The 27,708-nt window shown below is 42.1% G+C and overlaps 1 protein-coding gene across 1 annotated transcript; it reads left to right on the top strand.

Moving 5' to 3' along the window:
• The first annotated feature begins 40 nt into the window (after positions 1–40).
• NUFIP1 (nuclear FMR1 interacting protein 1) lies at positions 41–27,320 on the top strand. Its single transcript, XM_030565540.1, has 10 exons — positions 41–332; positions 1,129–1,217; positions 3,471–3,575; positions 6,194–6,256; positions 6,588–6,664; positions 14,284–14,376; positions 17,967–18,232; positions 19,953–20,087; positions 21,766–22,007; positions 25,192–27,320. The coding sequence occupies exons 1-10, from the start codon at positions 155–157 to the stop codon at positions 25,525–25,527; spliced, it is 1,584 nt and encodes a 527-aa protein (XP_030421400.1). The 5' UTR covers positions 41–154; the 3' UTR covers positions 25,528–27,320.
• Positions 27,321–27,708: the final 388 nt, after the last annotated feature.

Genomic DNA, 27,708 nt, shown 5'->3' on the forward strand with positions numbered 1-27,708 from the left:
GCGGCAGGGTTCCACACCCCGGCTTTGGGGCGCGGTGTTTACGGCAGTGCCGGAAGTGACGTATAATGCAGCGGCCGCCGGTGTCCCCCATGTGGAAGCGGGCGCCGCGGGCAATAGCAGCACGGGTGGCTGGAAGGGTCTTTTCGCGCCTGACATGAATCCGTTCGCCTGGTACCCGCCGCCGCCTCCCATGTTCAGGCCTCCTGTGTTCTGCCCGCCCCCCGCCTGGGACCCCGGCTTCTGGGCGCCGCCGCCTGGGGATTATCCGCCGCCCGGCGCATGGTACCAGCCCTCACCGGCGTACGGGGAGCTGCCGGGAGCCCCGCACCCAGGTAGGGGAGACCCCGCGGGGGCCAGAGGGAGGGGTTCTGCACCCGGGCCTGTTCTCCCAATGTAACCTCCCCGCTGGGGGGCTCCTGCCCCGTTCCCCACGTATCCATCCTGCGGGGCGCGCAGGGTTTCTCCCCGCCCGCATCTCGGGGTGGCGGGGGTGAGGAGGAGTAGTCCTGGGTGCGACAGCCCTGCTTCTCACGTGCACTCTGGCTTGTGGCTCTGTTAGGTGGTTATTGTTTTCCTCCAGTGCTGGCTACGTTTTAGGACTAAAAGAAGGATGAGGTCGTTCCCACGCTCTTTTCCGTTTCCCAACCCTGAAACCTAAAACCAGGTTTTTGTCTTTATTTGTCAAAGATTTGGTGATGATATAATATACCTCCAAGGAGGCTGTGTCCCTTTGGGGTTTCCCATGTTGATGATGTCATTGAAAAAACAAACCAAAAAATCTGTGTTTTCTGCACTATTAATAATAAATTAGTATTTTTGATTTTTTTTTAAGTGGTAGCACTAATTTTCAGGCAGTTATTTAGAATGAGGGAGATCCTGAGAGGTCTTAGCAATGACGTATAGGACACCAAGGAGTATAAGATAACAAGTAGTGTAATATTGTGATTACACAGATAAGGTAAAGAATATCAAATGGATCAAAAAACTTCCATATTTGTGTTTTTCTTTAAAAGATTTTTTTGTAAGGTTATGTGGAGTGCACTGCCTTTTTTTCAAACACAATATTGAAGAAAGTATTGTAACAGCTATGCATAATTTCATTTTTCTTGTAATTTTTTTTTATTGAAGGTGGAAATTGCCATTTCACCCAAGAATGGCAAGTTGAACCAACACCTGCATTTTTTAAACATTCTCCAGGTGGAAACTTCAAGCAAAAGGTACTTATTATATCTATTATGTGGAGTTCAGTAACTCAGTTGTACTTCTGGGATACAGTAGTCTTAATCCTACCACACTAATGAGGATTATGTTATAACCATATGTTGTAACATGTGTTAACCCAGGGGTGGGCAAACTTTTCCGCCTGAGGGCCACATCGGAGTTCCGAAACTGTATGGAGGGCTGGGTAGGGAAGACTGTGCCTCCCCAAACAGCCTGGCCCCCCCACCCCTGACTGCCTCCCTCAGAACCCCTGACCCATCCAACCCCCCCTGCTTCTTGTCCCCTGACCACCCCCTCCCGGAACCGCTCCCAATGGAACCGCACTCTATCCAACTCCCCTGTCCCCTGACTGCCTTGACTCCATTCCACACCCCTGCCCCCTGACAGGCCCCCTGGGACTTCCACGCCTATCCAACTGCCTCTGGGACCGCCTGCCCCTTATCCAATCTCCCCGCCCCTTACCATGCTGCTCAGAGCACCAGAACTGGCAGCTGTGTTGCTTGGCAGGAGCTCGCAGCCCCATCGCCCAGAGCACTGGTGGCAGGTGAGCTGAGGCTGCAGGGGAGGTGGGACAGCAGGAGAGGGGCCAGGGGCTAGCCTCCGGGGCCACGGGCTAGCCTCTGGGGCTAGGGGCTCAGGGGCCAGGTAGGACAGTCTAGCCCGTGGGCCATAGTTTGCCGACCTCTGTGTTAAATATTATGTTATAAATAAGAGCATTTCATGATGAAACAAGTCTGCAAGTTCTGGATGCATGAAAGGAGGGATGCTCTAATCAACTTACTTAAATTGTACGTTGCGCACATGATTTTATTGTTGAGACATACTAACCTTGCAAGAACTTTTATTTCTGGTGATGAAGCCACTTTGGCATTTTGGTTATGTTAGTAGTGGTGACACTTAGTAAAAAGATATTACTTGTAAACTGAGCACATTTGAGTTGGAAACTGCGAGATATGGAACACAATAATTAGATTTTTTTTTTTTAGTAATTTTTCAGTCTAGAGCAGGGGTCAGCAACCTGTGGCGCGCGTGCCAAAGGTGGCACACAGGCTGATTTTTACTGGCACACTGCTGCCAGCCGGGGTTCCGGCTGCCGATCCTGCTCAGCCCGCTGCCTGCCTGGGTGAACAGAACCCCTGGCCAGCATGGGCTGAGCGAGGCCAGCAGCCGGGAACCTGGCTGGTAGGAGCCGGTGGACAGAACCCCAGACCGGCAGCAGGCTGAGCTGCTCAGCCCGCCGCCGGTCTGGGGTTCTGTCTGCCACCCTGCTCAGCCTGCTGACGATCTGGAGTTTCGGCTGCCTGTCCCTTACCATCTGGGGTCCCGGCTGCCAGCTCCACTCTGCCCGCTGCTGGCCTGGGTGAACGGAATCCCCAGCCAGCAGCGGGCTGAGCAGGGCCGGCAGCCGGGAACCCGGCTGGCAGGAGCTGGCAGAACCCCAGACTGGCAGCAGATGAGCCGCTGCTAGTCTGGGGTTCTGTCTGCCATCACGCTCAGCCCACCGATGGTCTGGGGTTCTGGCCCCTGGCTCCACTCAGCCCGCTGCTGGTCTGGGTGAATGGAACCCGCTGCCATCAGTGGGCTGAGCAGGGCCGGCGGCTGGGACCCCGGCTGTCAGGAGCTGGCAGAACCACAGACCAGCAGTGGATGAGCCGCTGCTGGTCTGGGGTTCTGTCTGTTACACCGCTCAGCCTGCTGATGGTCTGGGGTTCGGGCCTCTGGCCCCTTGCTAGCTGAGGTCTGCTCCTGGCCTGGGCCCAGCGCTCTGCAGCCATCTCCAGCTTCTAATGAAATTTTGCATGTCTCATACCCCCAGGAAGGGCATCTTGCACTCCCTCGGGGTTGCGTGCACCCCAAGTTAAGAACCACTGCATTAAATTGATCTGCATTTTAATTTAATTTTAAATGAAGCTTCTTAAACACTTTAAAAACCATGTTTACTTTACATACAACAATAGTTTAGTTATATATTACAGATTTACAGAGAGAGACCTTCTAAAAACATTGAAATGTATTACTGGCACGCAAAACCTTAAATTAGAGTGAATAAATGAAGACTTGGCACATCACTTCTGAAAGGTTGCAAACCCCAGGTCTAGATTATGTATGAAATGTTTTGACTATTGAAAGACCAACTAAAATAATTTTAATATCATCATGTAAGCATGTTCCGGCATATTGGCTTCTATTTAAAATAAAGTGTAACTTACTTTTTGAAGAAATGATAACAGTGTCACTCTTTTTAACAGAACAAAAGAAAAAAAGAACCAGTTTTCTCTCATTACTGTGATACTTGTGATCGTGGCTATAAAAACCAAGAAAAATATGATGAACATGTTGCACAGCATACACAGGTTAGTTTAAGCTGCTTTATAAGACAAACTTTCCTGCAAATTTATTTTTACAATTTATAGTTATACCATTTTGGCCTGTGATTTCATAAGCTAAGCAGGTTTTGGTCTCAGACAGTGCTCGAATGGGAGATCAACAATGGAAAGTCATGTGCTACAGGAGGTGTTGCTAGGTGGCACTTTCTTTGGAGTTGTCATCTTCACTGACTCCAAATAGTGCAAGGCATAGGTGCTGACTCCATGGGTGCTCTGGGGCTGGGGCACCCACAGAAAAAAATTCATGGATGCTTAGCACCCACCGGGGAGAGCAACAGCTATTTAGCATGCGCAGCAGCCCTCATCAGCTCTTTGGCTGGCTGCAGCCAATCAGTTGCTTGGCGGGAAGTCCCCGCCTATCAGCTGTTTCCCCTGCAGCTGCTGAAGCTCCCAGTGGGCTTGCACCTCCCACTGCAGGCAAATGTGAGTCCTTTCAATTTTTAGGGCAGAGGGAGCTGGGCTAGAGGAGACAAGCAGCCAGGGCATGGCAGCTTCTGGGCTCGCTGCGGAGGGGAGGGGGAGATGGGGTGGGCAGCCTCTCGGCAGGGGGTTGTGGGAGACGGGTGGCCAGCTTCTCGGCTGGCCCTATGGGGCTACTGGGGGGAATATGGGAGGGGAGTTTCTCGAGGACCGAGCCAGCTATTCTCAACCCACACTGGTGTCTCCCACAGGACCTGTGCCCCTCCCTCCAGCCAGGAGAAACCAGCTGTGAACCCCCTTAGTGCTGGCAGGGGAACAAACCAAAGGGCATGGCTTCTTTAAGAAAAGTTTGCCCTTTGCCAGGCATGAGAGCAGGCACAAGTAGTGCCCAGCTCAAAGGTGTCCCCCACACCCAGATCAAGCCTCTCTGAGGAGCTTTTCTTCCCAGAGATAATCTTCATCTCTGTCTCTCCTGCCCCCCTCCAGTGTCCCCTCCTCCCTGTGTCAGGAAGGCCCGCAGATTCCAGGGAATCCCTTCCATTGCAACCACCCCCCCATCAGCTTCAAATCAGGAGACACTGCTTTGCTTTACCCTGGGACATCTGAGCTCGTCTTGCTTCAGGATGCTGGGCTGCTGCAGCCCAGTGGAGGAAGCAACTCTCCCCCCAGCTTATGGCCATGGTCCCACCAGGGGCTCCCCTCCCACAAAAGTTGCAGTGTGTGTGAGGGAGTCAGGAGCGAGCTTCAAAGCAAGGGTGAGTTGCAGCCCCAGAGGCTGAAGCGACACAGCAGGATAAATGAATGGGCCATTTCTATGCTGGGCTGTTGAATTAAATTTCTCTCTGTCTCAAGGAGGACAAATTTCTGGGCTGGCGGCAGAGGGTGGGGTTGGGGGGAGACAGCTGCTATAAGTGCGTGGGTGGAAGCAGGTGATAACAGAGCCACTGGGAGGTGGAGAGCAGAGAGAGAGAGAGATGAGGAAAGGGACACAAGTGGAGAGCAAGAACTGGTAAACATCAGGAAGGGGAGATACCAGTGATAGACACACTTTCAATAACTAGAATGAAAGTGTATAAATATGCTGAAAATGGCCTCCTCTCAAAACTGGCAGAGCACCCCTCCAGCACATGCACTTTGCCCTTAAGGCAGGAGGGGGCAGAAAGGAGTGAGCGAGAGGCACTTAGGGGAGGGAGTTATCAAGAAGGAGACATTCAGGGAGGTCTAGGGGGATGGGGCAGGAAGAGGTGGAGTGGGGGTGGGGCCTTGGAGAAGGGGTCGGAGCCAGAATAAGGGACCCACTGGCAAAACGTGAAGTCAGCACCTATTGTGCAAGGAGTCACTGTGTTGTCGCAGGTGTTCTTTTTTGATTACGATTGAAAATGGAGGCCCTAACTGAGTACATAGGTTCTTCCTGTACTTATAAGCATGTTGGTCATGTAGGTTTTTGATTCATAATGGTAAATATAAAATTGGTAATCAGTAGTTGAAATTATCCATGATATGTGAAAAGTCATATAATTTTGCGTGAATTACTGAAGTCTTCAGGGATGACACTGCAAGAGGGATTTTTGCCTTGTTTTGGCCACCTATAGGTATCCAGTACAGCATGAACCTAAGAGATGTTGACAATGTGCTTGTGCTGTTTGCATCCAATCTGAAATGCTGACGGTCTCCTGCCCTAGAACAGGGATGACTACAGTGTGTGTACAGTTTTGGCAAGTCCTCTATAATGGGGCTCAGACTAATTCTTGGATGCCAGCTGCTCCAATTCCTGCATGAAATGATGGAAGATCTGCACTGTTATAAATTGTTGAGTGCATTCTGAATCCTAAGATGTCATCATAAATGGGTACTGTGGAGAATAAATATTGTAAAAATGTGACCATAATGTATTACTCTTAGGCCACTTAGTAATTGAATGTCTTTTTATTAAATTTAATTGTTAATGCTGTAGTACTGGTACTTAGCCTTTTACATCTTCAGGGCTCTGTGCGAGTAACTGAGACTATGTTGGCAGTTTATTTTGTTTCACCATTCAAGAAAGTGATCTAATATGCAGTGGTATGCAATGTAGTTGAAAATAAGTGGGCTACATCTTGACTCTTCTTGTGTGTATAATTCCATTCAAATAGTGTTGGAGTATTTTTTTTTTTCTTCTTTTGCAGTGTGCAGAAGATGGTTGCAGTTTCAGTGCACATGAGAAGTTGGTTCAGATTCACTGGAAGAATGTAGGTACCCCAAACTGCTTCAAAAATGGAGTCCATGAAAATTGTAGAATTGATTATTACATTCTTCTCTGGTTGTCTTTACGCATTTTTATATTTCTGCAGAATGACAAAGTCCAGTCCCAGCTTTAAAAGTGACCCTCAAACTTATATTAAACATGAAAAGCATGTAAAAGACAACATAATAGAAACAAAAATTACCATGTATCATTTTTAGTCTTCTCATTTTCTATATGCTACACCCAACTTAATCAGTGTCTGGGTTTTTAAAGTTGCAGAATTTTGTGTAATTGAGTCACATTTTGTAATGCTTTTGAAAATTTGTCCTCCCTAGATGCATGCTCCTGGTGCTAAAAGAATACAATTAGATACTCCAGAGGAGATTGCTAAATGGAGAGAGGAAAGAAAAAGGTGAGTGAGTTTCCGAGACTGTATATTTTAAGTTGTAAGAGGCTTTCAGTTCCAAAACTTCTCATCACTCCTGTGCACTCCTGTGCACTCCTGTCCCTTGGGGTTCCTAGCCCTTAACTTAATAATCTTTTTTAATGCTTAGGGGGGAAAAGATTCAAACTCTCAAGTTACGCCAGCAAGAAAAATGTATGCCTCAGTCTTTAAGATGCATTATTTTGTCTTTAGATAACTCATACTGTTTGTACATGTCATGTTTAAAGCTCAGATTCCTGAAATGAGGAATGTGTGCTGGATGATATTGGAAATAGTTGGGTCTGAAATAATGAAGATGTGAACATCTGAAAATGGTGTACTCACCACCTCTATAGTATACTTCATTGAGTGCAGACTTCCAGAAATTGACAAGTAATTTCTGTAGACTTCAAATTTGTACCTAACAACATTCTTTCTAACCTGTATCTCTTGATTATCATTCAGCAAGCTCTGCTAATTCATATACAGGGACGTGTGCAGGAATTTAAATATCACCACTTTTGGAAGGCCACATTAAACACACACTAATAAAAGGTTCCTGTGCTCTTCCTCCCCCCCCCCCCACTACATTTCTCTGGATGCCTCTGGCAGGACGCTTCTGGTGAGGATGCCAAGCAGCGAGGAGGCAGCCGCTCCCTCTGTCAGCAGCACTTTGTCCCTGCAGCCTGAGGGTGGAGGAAGCAGTAGGGCTGCTGGCTGCAGGCTGAGCTCCTCCGCTCCCCACCTATGCAGCTGCTGCTGCTTCTTCCCTGCTGCTGGAGTCCCAGCACTGCTGTCTGCTTTGCAGTCCACCTTTTGAGGCGAGCCGGGGTTGGAGGCAGCAGAGAAGGCGAATCAACAGCTGCCATGGGGGAGGGAGAAGGAGCTCAGGCAGCTGCCCTGCTACTTCGTCCCCCAGGCTGCAGGGACACATGGAGATTTTGGGGGGGGTGAAACCGTTGCTTTCCCCCCCCCTTATGTATGTCCCTGTTCATAGAGAGCATTTATTCAAGGATAAGTACTACTTGGTACCTCTTTCTTCTACAAAAACCATTTCCTGTTTGTAATAGTGTAAAGCACTTTAAATCAAAAGGTATAAGAGATTAAACTGATTAAACTTATTCTGTGGTTAATGCACTTATAGGAATGACCAGTTCCTCATCTGTGAAATGGAGATAATGCCTACACTCACAGATAAGATGAAAGAAAAACAGCTGGATATTTGAAAATAGACATTGTACTGGTCTGGATCTGATCCTACTGAATTTTCAAAGATAAGCAGGTTGCACCTGATTAATAATTCAGGTTGTCGTAGATGTTCTAGATTTTGTTTCTCTGGCTGCAGTTGTGGGTTATGAACATTTTTATATTAATATAGGTGTGTAATGTCTCTCTCTTCCTTACTTTTATTTTATTCATTATTTATATGTATGAGAGAGAGAAAATTAGTGGTAGTGCTGTATAGCATTATATTAGAGAGGTGGATTTTATTACTGGGCGTCTCTTTGTAATGGCTTCAGAAACAAAACTGGCTCCAGCTTGCAGTCACATTGCAGTGGTCTATGATATTACTAGATTGCATAAGAATAGGCCTGGCCATTGCTTGAATGGGACATACCCCAGAAAGTCCGTGGAAGACATCTCTTGGCACATAACTGTAGCTCTTTCATGTTCTACAGAACATCCTGTATGTCCAGAAAAGCTTCTCCTCTTCCTACTCTGTAATATTCACACCTGAGGACTTTTTTATTCAGATTTACTGACATTAAAATTCTGCAAGAAAACAAAGTAAGCATGAATAGACTTTCTGTGTGGAATGGGTCAGTGGATTTGGTGTAGGACGAAAGAGGTACTGTGGAACTGGGGAGATAAAGTGGGCATTGGGATACTGGGCTGGGAACTAGTGGGTAGGCTGACTGGGAGGTGCAGGGAAACCCACTGCTCTGACCATGTGCCTTCTGTTCTCCCACATGGCTCTCTGATTTCTCCTTCTGGAGACATACTAAGCATTGCCTGCACACTCTCTTAATAAACCTGCCATGGTCTATCAGTTTGGGACTCACCCGTAGTGAATCAAGAAGTTTGCCAGATGGAGGAGATCTTGCCTTCTCTGTGGTAGATCTGCAAGCTCTACTTGTCAGGATACCACCTCCAAGCCTCCCTCTCCCACCATGTCTCAGTCTTAACAGTGGCAAGGAGGGGGCAGGGAGAGAGAGAGGCTCAGTGACAAGTTTGTCTGACAAAGGGGACTCTGCTACAAAGAGAGATTTTCCTAGAAAAATTGCTGTGGTCTGACAGACTTTGGCAGGTAAGATGATGGGAAGTCATGCTGGCAAGCTTTGGAGTTTCTGAAAAGCTAGGGGTGACCCCAAGCCTCTCCTGTTCAGTCAGGCACATCTGCTCCTGTCCCCACATCCCTCATCCCCATGGGTTTCTGCAGTCTCTGTCCCCAGGCTCAACACTGTTGCCCCACTAGCTTCTGAGCCCATGCCTGCTTGCCCTCCCACCCCACCCCCAGCCCTTCTGAACCCCAGTCTGTGACACCCCCCCCTGCAGCTCTGTGTGCTCCACCCTGTCCTAACCTGGCTGGGCAGGAAGGATGCTGTGATGGACTCTGCTCCTGGGGGAATTCAGCAACACTGGGCATAGAAATTTTTATTTTCCTGCATAAAAAACATTTGCCTAATTGCTGCAGTTCCACCTTTTACCCACCTGAGGCTGCTGTGATGCCAGAACAGAGGCATGAATTCAGCTGCTTTTTCTGCTACCACAGTGGCCTCTGGTGGGCAAAAGGCGGAACTGCAGCACTGCTTAGGCAAAATGTTTGGTTTTTGTGCATGAAAATACAATATGCAAGACGGATGTGGGTGCACAGAATTCCCCCAGGAGTAATAGTTAATGGGGGAAAAAACAAGCTTGACTTCTGTCTGATAAATTCAGTGACTATTAGCTGCTGTGGGTACCAAAGCTGCTTCTGTATCCTAAAGCAATTCAAAAGGAATTCTTGGCTCACTTTCATGTTATCTGGAATTTGGTGTCATAGCAAACTGGCTTTCTTTTTCAGCAAAGCTTCTAGAACCCTCCTCCTCCCGCATTATGTAAATACAATAAGTGTTGCAGAGTTCATTAAATAAATGTAATCTATGATATCGGTAACCCATGGCTAATTTTTTTGGCACTAGGATAGCTCCAAGTGAAAATTTAGTATTTTGAAAATTGAAAATTAATAAATAAAAAAATTAATAGTGGATTTTTCACATGCAACTCCTTTCATCACTTGGATACAAGAAGTCTCCTTTTTGGGGAATATCTGTGGGCAGATTTCCAACTTGTGCTGATGTCAGTTCACTTTGCTTGTACAGTAAGACTCCCATTTTGTTTGTTGTCATACTTCATCTTCTGTAACATTGCCCTTGGGAAGGTCAGATAGCAAAACTGAAAGTGTTAACACCTATATTAAGAAGTACATTGAAACATTCATTTATGTAATGGATTTTAAGCTGTTCAGACATGAAGACATGGCTACTGTTTGGCCTATACTTAAAAATGCAGCTTGGGTTTGGTTTTTTGTTTTTTGTTTTTGGTTTAGGATTTTATTTCAAAAAACTTGTAGCACATGAGATGTGTTTTGTACATCAGACTAAGTACCTCTACGTCAGTTCAGAAATTAAAGACTATTTAATTTTCAGTAAAAGAACAGGAAGTTAACTTATAAGGTTCTATCTTGTTGATGACTGGAGCGTGACTAACAGAATGCCCAAGTAAATATTAAATGCTTCTAAATAATATAGTAGAACTTTACTAGTCTGCACCTTAGATTTGGTTTTGAATCAGGTGATCCCAAGAATCAACTTTTAAAGTCTTCTGTACGTTGAAGTAGTGACTGCTGAGTTTGTCGTGTTTCGAGAGAAAACTACAGTGGTGTGCTCAGTGTGTGATGATCTTCTATGGTACACCTCTCCCTCGATATAACGCTGTCCTCGGGAGCCAAAAAATCTTACTGCATTATAGGTGAAACCGCGTTATATCGAACTTGATTTGATCTGCTGGAGCGCACAGCCCCGCCTCCCGGAGCGCTGCTTTACTGCTTTATATCCGAATTCATGTTATATCGGGTGGCGTTATGTCAGGGTAGAGGTATATTTTAAAAAAAATAGTTATAGCAGTGATATTACTTTATTGTATTCCCTCAGAATGAAGGCTTCTCTTTTCCAGCTTCTGAAGTTGGAGATGAAAGTGTAACAGTGAGTCTTTCAGATTGTAAACTGTTTGAGGCAGGGACTGTCACTATGTTTGTACAATGCTAGGCATAATGGGGCCCTTACCTGGTTGGCTTATAGGTGCTATTGCAACATTAAGGTCGTACTTTTTTCTCTTGTGCTTTACCTTTCAAAAAACAAGTTAAAATAGATTTTTTTCATGAAGTAGTAATTAATAAATTCTGTGAAAAGGATATTAAGCCTCATGTTTTAGAGATTAAGACAATCTCTTTCTATTAGAGATTAGAATGAGATCTAGTTGTGTAGGGGGCGGGCAGATTATCACACCTCTGCTTAGTGGTTACACCTTTCTCTGAAGCGTCTGGTGTTGGCCACTGGAGATGGGATACTGGTCTAAATAGACCTCAGGTTTGATCTTGTATGGCACTTTCTATGTTTCTAAACAGCCCTCTGTTGAGGTATGCAGGTAAAGCCAAACACCTGTTGCCAGGCCCTCAATTTGCATGTTCTAGTTGGCTGCCTAGTCCCTGGAAAAGTTCTAGGTTTATGTGTGTATAAACATTCTGTACTAGACACTAACAGATGAGGAAAATAGTATGAGCTGGATTGAGTACAGGTATTGGCAAATGAAGGACATAAATCCACACTGTGTAGAGGGTGAGAGCTTTACAGCAAACTTGTAGGTACCCTACAAAAACTATTCACTTTATAAAAAGTAAAACTGTATGATTTTCTTGTTGAATTTGAGTCAACTATAAAGGTGTCTACAGTTAATTCTAAGTAAACTTTTACTGGTGAAATATTTTATACCTGAATTGTGTAAAGACTCAAATTTTTCTGCTCAGTATGTGAAGTGCAGATGCTCTTAATGTCATATTGCAAGTAAGTTACTGTAGAAACTTTTGTACAAAATTGCCTGAGAAAAATACTTTGGAAATGGGCTTGTTGCTTATCTATAAGGAATAGGAATAATAAGGCTGTGTAACTCGGAACTTGTTCTAAAACAAGTCCACTAGGTGGTATAGTTCTGTGGTTTATTTCTGTGCTTTCATTGCCTGTGTGGGCATCTTGTTTATAATAAATAAGTGCAACAAAATGACTGCCTTGGTGGCTTCTGATACTCTTTTTGTAAAATGAGGATGCTCTATTAATACTCTGAAAAACTGTAGCTTTTGTGAAGCAGTAATTGGGCCTCCAGTAAAGTAAGAATTTAGGACTGAAGTTGTGCTGTTGTCACAATAATGAAAAGGGAGCACCAGAGGGAATGTGAGCTGTTATGCAGTTTGAATTTGTGGTACTAGAAAAACAACTTTCTTCTTTCTGAAAGTTCCTGTGGTTACTCAGGAGAGAGTTTTTTTTTTTTAAGGTAATCATTGGTGATCTCATAAATAGACAACAGTTGTGTTCATTTCTGTGCTAAGACTCGTAAGGGATCTTTTTAATTCCTCTCCTGTTGCTGGTTTTTTTTTCCAACTATGAATAGTTACTTTGCAGGATCAGAATATTTTATTTTTTATAGTAGTTGCTCCGTCTTCCAAGAATGTGTGTTCTACTAAAACCTGTTGGTGAGAATACCTACACCAAGGATGCATACCCACCTGCAATAGGAAAACTGACACTTTCCTCTCTTCTTAGTCTGCCCAAACAGAACTTTTTTAATCTAGGAAATGTCACCTTAATTGCGGTGGTGACTATGGACTTTGCACTTGCTGTTCCATTGAAAGTCCTGAAGCTGTTTGGGTAGTCTTGGGGCCTGGTAAGCCCCTCTTCAGCCTCAGAAACCTAAAGTTAGGCTGGTGTGGTGAGGTGCTTTTTGAGGCCTCTATGCTCACAGGCAACACAGGCAGCCAATAGGGGGCTCTGATGTCAACTTTACTGATAACACTAAATCTCATTTGTGTATTTCCCTCCAGCATGTGGAAAAGTCTCTTGACGTGTTGTTTGGGCAGTTTTATATGCAGGCAGAGAGGAAAGGTAATATCATGATCTCTCTGCCAACAAAGAAGCTAATTGTGACCGTAGTTTTTGAAATGTGGTCATCTTCCCACTTAACTAATGTTGCCTACTTTGCATATATACTCTACTGAATAGCCATCATATTGTGACTTCTGGTGACTAGTAATCTAGGCTGCATTTGAACTGGTGACCTGAAGGTAACAGGCTTCATGTCCTATTACCAATCAATACTTTGAAAGATTTTTTAAAAATCATCTCCTCATAATAAAATAAATGGCACGGTGAATGTGTTTTGAATGGCTCATCAATCTAGCAAAGGTATAACAAGGTCCAGTGGGTGGAAGTTGAATCTGAATAAGTTCAGACTGACAATAAGATGTACATGAGTGAGAGTAATTAACACTAGAACAGCTTACCAAGGATTTTGGTGATTCTCCATCACTGGCAACTTCTTAAATCAAGACTCAATGCTTCTCTGAAAGTTTTTAGTTCTAAGAGGGATTATTTGGAGGAGTTCTCTGGCCTGTGTTATAGAGGAAATTAGACTGGATGATCACAATGGTCCCTTTTGGCCTTGGAATCGATGAAAAAATGAATCTAAGCATGATCTGTGAAAACCTCCTAATACCAGAATTTCTGTTCAAGGCAGGGTTTTCAGAAACCACTTATGCTTTTTCCATCTTTGTCCTTCAGCTTGTCTTGCATCAGTGTGACTTTTTAGCACTTAACTTTTGCTGTTAGAAAATAATAGAAAGTTGAATGTGACAAGACTAAATATGTGGATCCGAAGACTGTTGATAATATATATATGTATAGCTGTTCCAGGCTTCTCACTCTTCCATATTAATAGACTTATAAAATGTTAATAACCTGAATTACTCTCCTAAAGAACAGAATCGAGTTAGATTATTGTGTATAGCCTTTTTGCCTCAAAGTGCTTTACAGAGCAATGACATCTAGGTACTGAAAGTGTTGTGGCTGAATATGCATCCAGAGACTGTTTTTGTGTGAAACACTTTAGTTTTTTATTTCATTTCAAAACCCAACATCAGTGAGACTGATAAGCAGAAACTCTTTCACATGGAGGATGAGACTATCTTGATAAACATATATTGTACCTTTAAGACAATTAAAACTAGATTGGATGAAGCACTTAAAATAAAAAATTGTAGGGCATAATCCTATGCTGTCATAAAGGGCGTGTGTGTAAAAAGATTCTGTACTTCAAGGTCCATCTTCATCTACGTATGTAGGGTAGAGGTATATGTATTTTTCTTACCAAACCCTGCTTCAGGAGGAAATAATTTGATTTTAATATTTCATTTTTTTGTGGGCGCAACTAAATCTTTCCTGTGCTGTTCATAATGCAAATGTGAGTTAGAGCAAGGGTGTGTAAAACATTCTAAAAACATATATATTTATTTGCTCTAGAAATTTTCCTACCTTGGCAAACATTGAAAAGAAGAAAGCATTACAGATAGAAAAAGAGGAGAGAGGAGACGTGCTGACAACTGCACAGTTTGGGTAAGCTTTCTCTGATGATTCTCAGAGCAATAATAACAAACTTAAGAAGGAATTACCTATTTGAGTTTCTAAGCTATCTAATTGTCACTGTAAACTGCTTTGGTAGCTGAAAGTACCTGCAATACTCTTATTTTCATCTCTTTCACCCTGCCTTATCTTGATTTCTCTGAGGCTCTTTTTTTGTTCCTCTTGGATTTTATTTGTTCACTCCCCTCATGCACTCTGATCTGTTTTTCCTTCCCTCCATATGTGTAGTCTCTGCTCTTTTCCTCCCCCCACCCCACCTTTCTGCATGCTGTCTGCCTCATGTCAAGCTTCATCAGTGGCTTTACTTGAATATTGCTGTAGGGAGGGATTTTTTTAAAGGCGTTATAATCTCCCAAACCTCCAGGGTCTGGTTTAATGGACCAGAGGATCTGAGTGGAGGCAGCAAGATTGTTCCCAGGTTGTTATGTCAGACTCCTTCCAGCTTCTTTGTGGACCTTTCTTTCTGCTGTGGGAAAGTGGGCTTGGGCCTTGAAGTTGTCTGCACTTAAAAAATCTTGCACTAGTGTAACTACATTGATTTTAGTTATGCCAGTGCAAATCCTTCAGATAGATGGGCTGCACAAATGCTAAGTGGATTTATACCAATGTAACCTAATTTGGTAATGTCAACGGTTGCAAATATTCTTAATGTAGACCAGAGTCAGCAACCTTTCAGAATTGGTGTGTTGAGTCTTCATTTATTCACTCTGATTTGAGTTTTTGTGTGCTAGTAATACATTTTAATGTTTTTAGAAAGACTTATAGAAAGAGACCATAATATATAACTAAACTATTGTTGTATGTAAAGTAAATAAGGTTTTTAAAATGTTTAAGAAGCTTCATTTAAAATAAAATTAAAATGCAGAGCCCCCCAGACCAGTGGTCAGGACCCGGGCAGTGTGAGTGCCACTGAAAATCACCTCGCGTGCCGCCTTTGGCACGCATGCCATAGGTTGCCTACTCTTGATGTAGACGAAGCTTCAGAAGCCACTTCTGTCACTTATATCTCTGGTAGCATCTCAGATTGCCTTTACGCATCTCTTCTGGCCCATAGTAAAGCCTGCTGCTTTTAAAGAAAAAATATGGGATTCTCCTTGCATGGGGAGGAGGGGTTTGTAATTGCAGGGGCACTTCAACAAGTGTTTGATTCTCAGTACTAGTTGTGAATTTAAAGCGTTGAATGCATGAAAGCAGACATTAAGAGACTCTCCTGCTTGTTTAGTAACTAAAGTTAAAAGTGAATCTGGCTTGTCAAAGTAACAAAATCAGTGGTATTTAATAATTTTTGTTTTAACACATGTGGCTTCACTAGTGAGCAGCCCTTAGGTGTCACTCAGCAATTATACTTAAATCTCTTACTTCTGGTCAGAAGAGTGATCAGAAAAATGATGTAAACTGTTTCCTGTTTGTTCTCACTAACTGATCTCTATAACCCTGGCTTTCTTAAAGCGCCTCTTTTTCCTAACTGTTAGTGCTATAAACTCAATCTGCTGCCCAAAAAGTTGTAATTTTTTATATGAATGTCAACAATAAAAATCTGGAACTAGGTGCTTAATCTTGCAAATTTACTGTTGTGTGAAACAGAAGAGAATTCAACTTGCTCTCTGGAAGCTTTCCTATTGAGGCAAATAGCTAAGTAAGATTTTTTTTCAAAAGCATTTCATACTTCTATACCCCCTTTGAATTCTGGCCCTCTGAAGTGCTTTGCAAATATTAATTCTCAACATCCCTATGGAGTAGATTAAAGATACAGAAGGACCACTTCACCTGTCACTTAAATGTAGCTACCTGCAGGGTAGAATGTAGCAGCTGGTTAATACTGCACAGTTATGCTGTAGTTCGGAACAGGAAGTGAAGAATGCATTTGCTGATAGAAGCAGCAGATGAGGGCAGAAGGCAGTTTCCAAATTGGAATTTGACTGGGACATCTAATTCTGGTTCTTGAGAAGTGCCCTGGGTTTTTAGTGACCGCAAGTGGTCAGGGCCTTGGTTTTATGGCACCTCCCGTATCACAGCCTCCCTTAACCCGTGAAACATTGGTTAAGTGTTGCTATTTGTTAGAGCAGTGCCTAGACACCCCAAACTGAGTTCATGACCCTATTCTGCCAGGCACTGTACAAACACGTAGTAAAAGACAGTTCCTGCCCCAATGAGTTTACAGTCTAAATAAAGGCAAAATGTGAGAGAAAGTGTTACCTCCATTTAGTGGATGGGGAACTGGTGCGCAAAGAGGTGAAATGACTTGCCTAAGGTCAAAGGAAGAATGTGGCACAGCTGGAGTTGATCTTAAATTGCCTGAATCAGCTGGTTTTAGGGAGAAATTTTTGCCCTTTGTATGGTATTTCAAAATTTGTCAGGTATTAGAAAGCTTCCTCTAATGTGCTCTGTGGATTCAACTGTTGGAGCGTTGATAGTGAATAAAATGAACCATTTGGTCCACTCTGGTATGGGAATTCTTGTGTTAATATAATAGTCTGGAGGTGCAGTTAAGCTTCTGTCAAAGCACTAAGTAAATTATCACTTAGAAGACCCATTCTCGGCAGGCGTGGATTAACATTTTTATAGGAGCTCTTCTCACTGTAACCATGGTCTAAACACATTTCCAGCATTTTGCCATAATCTCAAATATGTAGATTTGAGGCTCATTTTGTGATTTGTAGAATTAGCATACTATAGCTCTCTATCTTTAACGTACTTGTATTAAAAACACAGTTCCATGTTTCCCTGATATAACTTGAAATATCCTGCTCTAAAGGAAGAAAATTGATGTCCCCTTCCCTCACTAGCAGTCCATTCTACCTCTGCCCCCTTCCCCTCCCTTACCCATATGTGTAAGCAGTCATTGCAATTGGAGTGATAGGTTGGTCTGATGTGTCTGAGGCTTCAGTATTCTGCAAAGTACTGTAACAGTATATGCTAAAACTAAGGTGACTTCAATAATGGTCATATGCTGATGACAGATTCTTTCCTTTCTGTTTTTCTGCCTTTGAATGGCCTTATTTCTCTGAATGAAGAGAGTGTTGACTTTGTAATGTGAAATGAAAAAATCTAGGACTGTTTCAACCACTGGGTTGGGAATTAAGGAGCTTGCCTAGTTTTGTTCCTATCTCATCAAGGTCATACCTTGTCCCATCCCCATTATCATGTGTGTTTCTCCATTTCTCTGTCTTGCTTTCTTTGTAGTCTTTTTTTTTTTTTTTTCCTCATGTTTGTGTCCGGCATAGCTTCCTCTTCCTTCTGTCATGTCTCAGTTCATTGTGCCAATAGCCAAATGAGACTTATTAACCCCAAATAAAGCACTTGTAGATGGGTGTTCTAGTAAACAGCATTTGGCTACTAATATGCTGAAACTGGTGGATTAAAACATTGAAGGCAGGGCAGAGCAATGTAACACAGGGAAACCTGAAAAATGTTGTATTGAAGGATAAATATTCCTCTAATCTCTTGGCTGCTATAGTGCGCAGGGTTTTTAAATTTTGTTTGGGGGGTGTTTACCTTGATTAGTTTCATTTTCTTTATGTGGTGTTATTTGTGTAAGAATTTTACATTTTTCTTTCCTCTAGCAAAATGAAGGGAATGTGGAAAGCTCCACAAGATGAAGAGATTTCTGGGTGGCAAGGAAGACAGAAGAAAAAGCAGAAGCGTCAATTCTGGAAGAAGTTTAAGAAAGGTGATGGAAATGATGCATCTCTGCTGAAAGCGCAAAATGCAGCTAGTGGACCAGAAAATCATACGTTTGTTAAGAAACCTGAAAAACAATCTGTTTCAGATGCGCAGACCTGTATGAAGGATGTGGATCCACTTGGCATTCTGGCAAATAGTGATGCTGGTAAGATGAGGGGAGGAGCTTGGAGAAAACTTTTACTTTAGGGGGAATTAATGTTACGTAGGTAACAGCTTTTTAGGAGAGCTGGTAACTTGATAAGAGCTTGTCTTTTCAAAGACTTTACACTTGGTTTGGAAAATGCCACTGATAAGTGCTCTCTCATACTTGACAACTCTTCTATCTGCCACTTAAAACATTGTTAGGACTTTCTTGCACTACAGCCAAGGCAATTCAATGGTTAGTTAGTCGTAGATTTGTTGCTGCCAGCTTCACTAAAGACCCTTGTACCCAGATTTTCATTAGAACTTCCTTTTGAATGGAAATTTCTGCTAAGAACATAAAATGTTGATAGAAGAACCCTGAAACTTTTTTCTCCTGGTCAGTGATTTGGAAATCCTGCCACGGAGAAGTTTGTGTACAGTATTACGTGTTCTACAATAAATAGATTAAAGGGACAGTCTTAACGTAAATTTGGTCCAGAATTAATTGTTGTAAAAACAAACTTTGATTTAAAAACAAAGGAGTAGAAATGTTTCCACCCAAAAAAATTGCTTTAAAAAAAAATGCAGGTCCCTTTATGTTTGAAACAAAATTATGCTGTTCTGAGAACCTAAAAGTGAAACTGACTTCATTGTCTTAGGATGAATGAAATGTAAAAAGTAAAACAAAAATAGTGACAAACTGTTTGGTTTTTTTTGTAAATTTTCATGTTTAATAATCTAATGTGGGGCTAATACATGGACAATACAATTGTAACAAAATCCTGATTTCAGGTAGTGGTTCTTTAATTCTTGTAATTGAACCAGGCATTCACAAAAACTTTTAACAGACACCTTTCTAATAATGTTATCAATAGGGTTTTGCATGTGTTTTCCCCCCCAAAAAAATTTCCATGTAGGTTCCATGCAAAAGAACTGACATGTATTAGCCTTCTGGTTAAATGCCAACATTTGAGTATATCTGTGATGCCTCCAAAGGAAATGGTGTGTCATGGTACATATAGCTTTGCATCCCATTAAATCTGTCTGTGATCTTAACTGTTTACTTTGCGATGCTTTTAGTAGATTTTTCCCTTTTGCCCACTAGCAGCTATTCATAAGTCATTATCCTGTATCTTAGCCCCCTGGTATTCTGTGTTATCGTGAACAACTTGGATTATACTCACTAAAGCAGCATGCGTATAGATGGCACTAAATACATATTTTTAAGTAATCAAGTTCCTCAAGATCTCATTGCCATAGTCTTATAAGCTTGATTTGAATGTCCTTTAGAGTGATGTCACAATCTCAAAATTTCTTCCCCTTGGCAATTCTGATTTTAAATGTAATTAATTCTCCCCCTGTGAAAGATTAATTTCTGTACATATTTATCACCTGACTACGTCCAGGAAATCTAAACAAGTTTCTCCCTCTCTGCTATTTGCAGTTAATAGCAAAGACTGTAATTAAATTCACTATATGAAGATGGAGCCAAAAGCTCAAGTCCTTGTTCAGAGAAATCAAACTGTTTTTTCCCCTACGGCCTTTGTCAGGGCCATAAATTGGTGTTTAGACAACTTCTACCCCTGAATGCTAATGGAAAGGAAGTAACATGCATTTTATCAAGCAATGGTGTTGAATAACCTTGTCCAGTATCGGATGCATATTCTCCAGGAGAAGATCTAGTGACAAAGCTGGCTGTCAACATACGGGAGCATTGAAAGGTCTTGGTACTCTCTTTACAGAGTCAGACAAGGATGGAGCAGCTGCAGAGGATGGAAAGTTGGGACTGACTGTCATTCCGAAGCAGGTAACCTCTGCCCTGAGTTCACTGGTGACCAACTATGGCAGCACATCAGATAGCGAGAGCGAACCAGAGGGTGAGTTGGGGTCTAACAAGCTTCCCCCCCCCCCCCAATGAACCGCAGAAGCATTCAAAGTGTAGCAGAAAAGGCACTTCCCCTCCATATAAACATCAATCTGAGAAGGAGGGTGGCATGCAGTCTGGGCACCTTGCCTCTCCTGCCACCCATCTTCCCGTAGTCTTGTCCTCATTTATGAATATGTAAATTTGCAGCTTTTTATATTCAGAGACTTATATTCTTAGATCTAACCAAAGATATAAACACAATATTTACTGTCTCTACTTCAGGGTGTTCATGAGTAGGAAAGCATCCTCATTCCTGGCACCTCTAGCTGCTGGTGGAGTAATTGAGAGCAGCCTTGGATCTGCCACTCTAGCTTGTTAGGCAGTGAGGGAACATTGTGTTATAGGTAGAATGTTTTGTATCTCAAGGGGGAAGGTTTTCTGCTGTTATGCTTGCAGCGCTCTCTGCTTTCAGTGTACTTCATACGAACACAGACACAAATGGAGAATGGAAAAAGGTAACATGGGATGAATGGAAGGATGGAAAAACCCAGTAGACTGCACTGAGGCTACTCTAAGAGCAACTGTTGCTCCCTGGGGGAGAGACCGCTCATTATTTATATTGCAGTAGCAACCACAATGTACCTTTTTTGTATACCCGGGATTCACTGAGTGTAGAACATTAGAGTTGCCTACAAGATCTGACCTCTGATTTATCTAGTTCATAGCCTGTCTATTAATAACCATTCTCTTTTTTTATACTACATTCCAGAGTTTCCTCAAAGGGTGACAGGTTCACAATGTTGTTTTTCTTGTTTTTGTTTCTTCCCCCCTATGTTACGTGTCCTGTCCTACCACCTTGTTCTGAGATAAAGGTGGAGATGCATCCTGTCCAAAACGAGCATTGATAACTTTTGGAGAAATGTATGTGAGGGGAAAAAACAGCCTTAAAATCCTTACCCTAAAATTGTATTTGGTGAAGAGAGCCAGGAATGTGCTGTCACTCACCCTGTGAGCTAATATCCAAGCTTCTAGTACTTTCTACGTAAGTGCGCTACCACTAGAGATTCTTGTAGTGCTTGAAGACTGAGTGCACATTCTGATTTAATGCAGAGCTCATTCCTTCCTGGTCCCCATTACAGTAATATCTGAGCACATCACAATCTTCAATGTAGTTATCCTCACAACACCCCGGCGAGGGAGGTAAGTGCTATGACCACCCATTTTACATACCAGGAACTGAGACACAGAGACTGAGTGACTTGCCCATGGTCATAGAGGAAGTCTGTGGCAGAGCAGGGAATTGAATTTGGATCTTGCAGGTCACAGGCTAGCACCTAACCACGGAGCCTTCTTGTCCATATATTTCACTGTAAACTGGGTTATAAAGTGAAAGCAGTGTTCTCTGATGTATGGAGCATGGGACTAATTGCAAGATAGAGACCCGAGTTCTGATCCAGACTCTCTACTGACTCTCTGATATTGGGCAAGTCACGTAATTTCTGTGTTTGTTTTCTATTATGGGAATGAGGATAAGATCCCCTCCTCTGTAGAAATCCATGATCATTAAAACAGTACATGCTAGTACCAGTAGTGGTAACTAGGTGAGCTGTCAGTACAGAGATGTGTGATTGTTATTTAGGACTTTGAGAGTTTACAGTTTTGTTCTTTCTTCTTTTTTTTTTTTTTAGAAGTTCCTGCCAAGATTGTAGCAAAAGCTCTTAAGGAAAATCAGACTATCCTCCGAAATATCCCTCAAGCTTCAAATATCCCTCAAAGTCCAAATAGCATAAATCGCAAGGAACGTGCAGAATTTGCAAGTGCAACGTTGGCGAGCTCAAATGCAAACAAAGGGCATTGCAGAGGTTCTGACAGACGGAGGAAGAAGTCGCTCCCTGTACTGCCCAAACGTCGTCCAACACTGCTGGAAATGGTAAAGGACCTCTCTCTCTCTCTCTCTCTCTCTCTCTCTCTCAAATAATGGCTGCCTGCCACACAGGGGTCTTACTATAATTGTGCATGAGTCATATTACAGTATAAAGCTGTCTATATTAACAGCAGCTCTTTTTAATGTGGTGGCTGGATGAACATGCAGTTCAGCAAAAATGTTACACAAATATGTAAACAGATTACTGCATGGTATTATTCAGATTATGGCTTGCTTTGGTGAGCCAGAATTGAAAATTTAATCACATAGTTAGGAAGCTACACTAAGGGCAAAATTACTTATTTATTCATTTTTTTTTCCCCCTCTAAAGATTCACATTATAAATCATGCTTGCTTTTATGTGGTTCAGTCATTATTCGGATTCCCTTCTCCCCTCCCTCTGCCCCCTTGATGGGGCACAAGGCCACCATCCAGTCTGTCTCAACCAGAAGCGTGGTACTCACATCCTCAGTCAGTGTAGGGCCTCATATCAACACCTATCTCTAATCAGCTAGAATGGTTGTCAGGGAACATCAGGCATCCTGTCCAACCCTCTTCTCTCCTTCTTCCTCATTTGGACATTAGAAAAAACTTTCTGACTGTCAGGGTGGTTAAGCACTGGAATAAATTTCCTAGGGGGGTTGTGGAATCTCTGTCATTGGAGGCTTTTAAGAGCAGATTAGACAACACCTGTCAGGGATGGTCTGGATAATACTTAGTCCTGCTATGAGGGTAGGGGACTGGACTACATGGCCTCTCAAGGTCCCATCCAGTCCTTTGATTCTATGGTCCCCCTCCTGCATACACAGGCGTATTCTATGTAGAAATATAATTTTCACTGGTTTGCAGACTGGCCTGTATATCACTGGTGTTCTGAAGATTTAGGTGAAGCCTCCTTGACCAAAACAGGCAGTCTTCATGTTGCAGCTTTTCTTTCTAGCTGAGGATGAGTCGGGTATGCAGAGGCTATTCTGACAAACTAAACTTAAGCAAAAAAAACCCACAACGACTTTCATCCAGCACATTTGCTCTTTACATTTCTCTGGCAGATTCAGCTGTCATGTCATAGAGTTTAAGGCCAGAAGGGACCATTATATCATCTAGTCTGTCCTCCTGTGTAGTACAGGTACTAAATTGTTGTGTGCCAGAGGCAGAGAGAGAAACAGGCGAGACTGAGGTGCCACCAATGCCCCAGGCCTCTGCAATGACAGGGAATAGATTAGGTAAGATAGGATCATCTGGACATAACAGACGATCATTACTCCATGCGGCAGAGGAAGGTTGGAAAAAAAGCAACCCTGGTTCCTTTCAAGCAATACTGAAATTGGAGGTGTGGCAGTGCTAAGGATGGAACCAATCTATAAAGCAACTTGGGGATCAGAACAGCAAGAACTGTGCCTAAAGGAGGACTGGCTACTAATGTCAAGTTCTGCCACCAGAGAGAAGGAATAAACTGCATAGATATAATATGTGGGCTGGGGATCTTAGGTGGATGGAACAGATGTTTAATTGTAAAGCATATTTATTTTTGTCTTCTCACTTTCATATTGTCCTAACGTTACTTGTTCCTGTGTTAATCACTATGGTTGTAGTAGGAAAAATGTAGATTGGAGTGGGTGTTTGTGATAAGAGGCATCCAGAAGATGATTGCCACTGTAGAAAGTGGTCTGTGGTGTGAAAATTCTGAGAAACCAAGTCAGAAAGTCTGTCGAAAACCTGTCCATCCCCCTTCCTCCCTCTGAAGGGATTTGCTTATTGAAAGAACATGCTGTGTGTGAAATGATGTGCTTTTTTTTAAAAGCAGATCTTGTAGTGGTGCTGCAGAGCTTTCTGTTGGCATTCATTAAATCAGCTTCAGTACGCCCAGCATGTTTATCATAGTCCCATGTATGCATACAGACTGACTGAGAATAACAAAATCTATACGTCCTATTTCTTCCAATATTTGTCAATACATACAGCAGGATAAAAAGGTGTTTGTGCATCTACTTGCTCATATGGTTGAAATATAATGAGGCAGATGGCCAGTTAACAAACTTTTTTAAAGGACGATTGTGCATCCCATCTGCTTCTTCATGCCACCACTTGGGAATTCTGCAGTTACCCCAACTACAGCAACAAGAATGTTGTTGCACTGTCCTCAGTGTGTGTGTGTGTGTGATGATTACAATAAGCTCCACTATCTGAACTGACTTCAATCATATCAAGAATTTGATGTATAGGGAAATACCAAAAAGTGTAACTAGTTCATTTTATGGACTAACTACTTGCAACTCTTTTTTTTTAAAAAGCTAGTCTGGATAGTAAACACCCTTTTAAATAGCTAAATAGACTTCTTTGTTGGAAATAAATTTATAACAAATTGCTTCCCATCAGATCTTGTATGCCAAGTTCAGCTGAGTGCAACTTTTTACACTAGTTCCTTTGTAAATGATCACATAGTCACAGATTTAACCCCCTACTTTATACTCACATCTTACTCAGCAAAGTCCACTTACTCTTAGTGTTCACGATGCCAAAAACATCCTACAGTCTTCCAACTGTTGTATAAATACTAGTTTAACTTTCTTGCAGCATTAGTAGGAGTTCAAAGAAAATAGTGCCTTTAGCAGTCTGGTGAAGAAACATGTATTTTATTTTTTTTTTGAAAAAATTAATGGCATTTTGGATATATTAATTTTTCTGCCAGGTAGTTTAAACTGGGAATGACAGCTTATTCAAAAGGATTTTGTCAGATTCAACCAGCTCTAACGCAGTGATAAAACTATACCCCCCTGATTCAGCAAAGTGATAAAGCATGTGAGTTATCCAATTTGAAGTCAATGAGACAAAGGTGCCTTACTGAATCTGGGTCATAATGTTCACATACTAATTAAAACTTCACATCTTCCAAAGCAGTGTTACAAGTCTTGCAGCATCCCTGGAAAATAATCCCATTTTACAGATGAGACTCTGATTTTTGCCAACACCCCACAGTAAATCAGTGGTGGAGCTGAGATTGGCTCCAAGTCCTGAATTCAACATAATAGGGTAATTTCTCCTGCCTCTTTACTTCCAAATCTTGCTTGCAAACCTATTATATACATTTGCAAACACATCTAAATTAACGGGATCACCATACCTTATTTACTTGGCATCTGTTACTGACTAGGAGAAAGAAACCTGAATCATTTTCTCTTTTTCATTCCAGTTATTAGCCCAGGACATACGACACGAAAGGAATGTGATTCTGCAGTGTGTTCGATACGTCATCCGAAATGATATGTTTGGACTTCACTTAAAGACAGAACCAGTAGCTGAAACTGACAGTGGACAGGCTTCTAGAGCTGCAGCGGAGTTTTTGACAGACAGACCTGATGAATCTAATGTTTCTTGTAGCTCTGACCTTCAATTAGCAGAAGGAGAACAAGATGCATTATTTATAGCTCAAAGTGAAAAAGCAGTTATAGGTCAGGCGTCACAGATGATTCACTATATAGATGAGGAGACATGGGAAACCCCAGCAAGGCAATGTGAAGAAAACTGACATTATGGTATGCCTGTGTCATGGAGGGTAAACCAAAGGCTCAACTTTTTGTATTTCACTGAAATATTTTTTGACAATAGAATAGAAAAAAATAAATCTTATCTTTTTGTATTTTAAGAACCATTAAAACCACTTTTCAGAACACTCTGCCAGAAGTGACCCTTTCCTTGTGGAAATTGCATCCATTTCAGACGGCTCGTTGCCTTCTACTTGAAAAGCTCAGTGTAGTGGAGCATAGTTAATCTTTCTTCAGTAGCGGTGTTTGTTTGCCCATGGGATTGAATTGAGGACTCTTCATTACAGAATATGTCAGTGTTTTAAAACCATAATCACAGCAAAATGATGCTGTTGATAATGGTGCTCTCTAACTTGCTCAGACAACCAGTTGTCACTGGAGGGTTAGTGGGCCTCTGAAGGTTTTGGAATAAATTTTTTAATACATCTCTCAGCTGTTGTTAGTTTAAAATAAAAAATTTACAGAATAGTTGGTTTGGGTCTAAAACTTTCACACTGAAATCTACCACTAGTGCAATAAATGAGTTGAGCAGAGAGAATGGAAGCACAGTTAAGGTGGTGGCAGCTTTAGATGGGGAGTTAAATAGAGAGTAGAAAGTTGTTTGTTTGAAATTATTCATTAAGTGACAAACCAGTAGCTACTGCTACCTTTTATGCATCCTTTAATAACTGCCTGTAACTTTAGACATAGCTTCACCTCAAGCCTTAACTGCTGTGGCTGGTCATTGCTTGGCTGAACTAGCTCTTGAAATGGATCCTTATTTCTTGTAGGAATGAGTGCTATATTTTACTCTGTATTTAAATTATAACTTGGAGTTAAGGAAACTTCCTAGGATGAGTTTCTGTTTATCTCCCCTAGTTAATATAAAATTAAGACTGTTATCTGGCATTCTATAACCTGTTTTTTCTGATTCATTTTTAAAATGCCGGTGACACATCCCGTGGATTTCCTTGGAATTGTGCTATTAATGTCACTCGTACAAAATGTTCATTCCTCTCCGTGGTTCCTGAAGTTATAAATCTCATACAAGCTTTTATGAGCTTTAAAGTTACATTAGTTGAGGATTTAAAAATAAATTCACCACCTTTTGGTTAAATTGTGTAGACATTTGTCAGGTACCGTCTTCTGAAGTTCAGCTGTCAGTTTGTCTCACTCCCAGTGGAAATATGGAAGTGACTTAGTCTGCTTAAAAATAGTTCCCCACATTCTGTATTTTAGCCACAATTATTACATATCGTAGGCTCAGTTTCTAAATTAAATTGCCTTCTCAGGAAATACATTGATCTTTCTTTGTTTTACTCATTCTGGTACAAGTACACCCCTCTATGTAACCTGCGGAATATTAAGGACCATAGGCTTTTTTTGTATTATCCAATAGCTGTATGTATTAAGTTATCTTGTTCAGTTTTTAAAACCCTTGCCAGTTTTGTGGAAATAAATCTTGTTCATGGAGTACAGGAGGCAGGGAATAGCTGAAAAATCCATCTTTACTGCTCTACTATATATAGCTACGCTGTATACTATGTTTGTAAGATAGTGTTTACATTTATGGAATTTATATAAATATTGGCACTCATGTAGGAGGGTGGTGAGTCCTAGGAATGTGTATATGTAACAGATTATTAAATACAGCAATCATCAACTTGTTATATATGTACTTGCAAGCCAGATGTCTGATCGTTCCCATGGTGGTCCCACATACCGTCACTTCATTTTATTACCTTGAGTGTGGCTCTTACACAGTTTACTGCAGTGAAAAATAAACAGTGAAAATTTAGCTAAGGAGATTGGAACCTTTACAGAATTTGGTTTCTGGATACACTTATATTCAGTCTGGGTGTGGGGGTTGGGGGGAAGGGGCATCAAATCAACAGTTGCATTGGTGTAGTGAACAAAAATGAGCAAGTTAGGATTACTACAGAATTGCACTTTTTTTTTTGTAACTAATCCACTCCTTAAGGTCCTGCTCTTGTTCCTATTGAAACTTGTGGCAAATCTCCCTTTGCAAAGGGAGATCCTATGTGAGGAAGGCTCTGCTATGAATTGCTTGTACCTCTGTTCCCTGATTTAAGATTATTAAAATTCTAAGTATTTCTCCTCTCTTCCCTCCGCCGCCGCCGGTTGTGGTGGGCTTAGGGGCCTTTCTGGGAAAAAACATTTAACAT

This window comes from Gopherus evgoodei, chromosome 1 (genome assembly GCF_007399415.2).
Source record: "Gopherus evgoodei ecotype Sinaloan lineage chromosome 1, rGopEvg1_v1.p, whole genome shotgun sequence".
NCBI lineage: Eukaryota > Metazoa > Chordata > Testudines > Testudinidae > Gopherus > Gopherus evgoodei.

What these genes read in the sequence shown, in the direction of transcription:
- NUFIP1 (XM_030565540.1), top strand. Translation starts at nt 155, where the DNA reads ATGAATCCGTTCGCCTGGTACCCGCCGCCGCCTCCCATGTTCAGGCCT. An exon ending in TTCAGATTCACTGGAAGAAT is followed by an intron (nt 6,257 to 6,587) that starts GTAGGTACCCCA and finishes TGTCCTCCCTAG; the next exon opens with ATGCATGCTCCTGGTGCTAA. An exon ending in TCTGGCAAATAGTGATGCTG is followed by an intron (nt 18,233 to 19,952) that starts GTAAGATGAGGG and finishes CTCTCTTTACAG; the next exon opens with AGTCAGACAAGGATGGAGCA.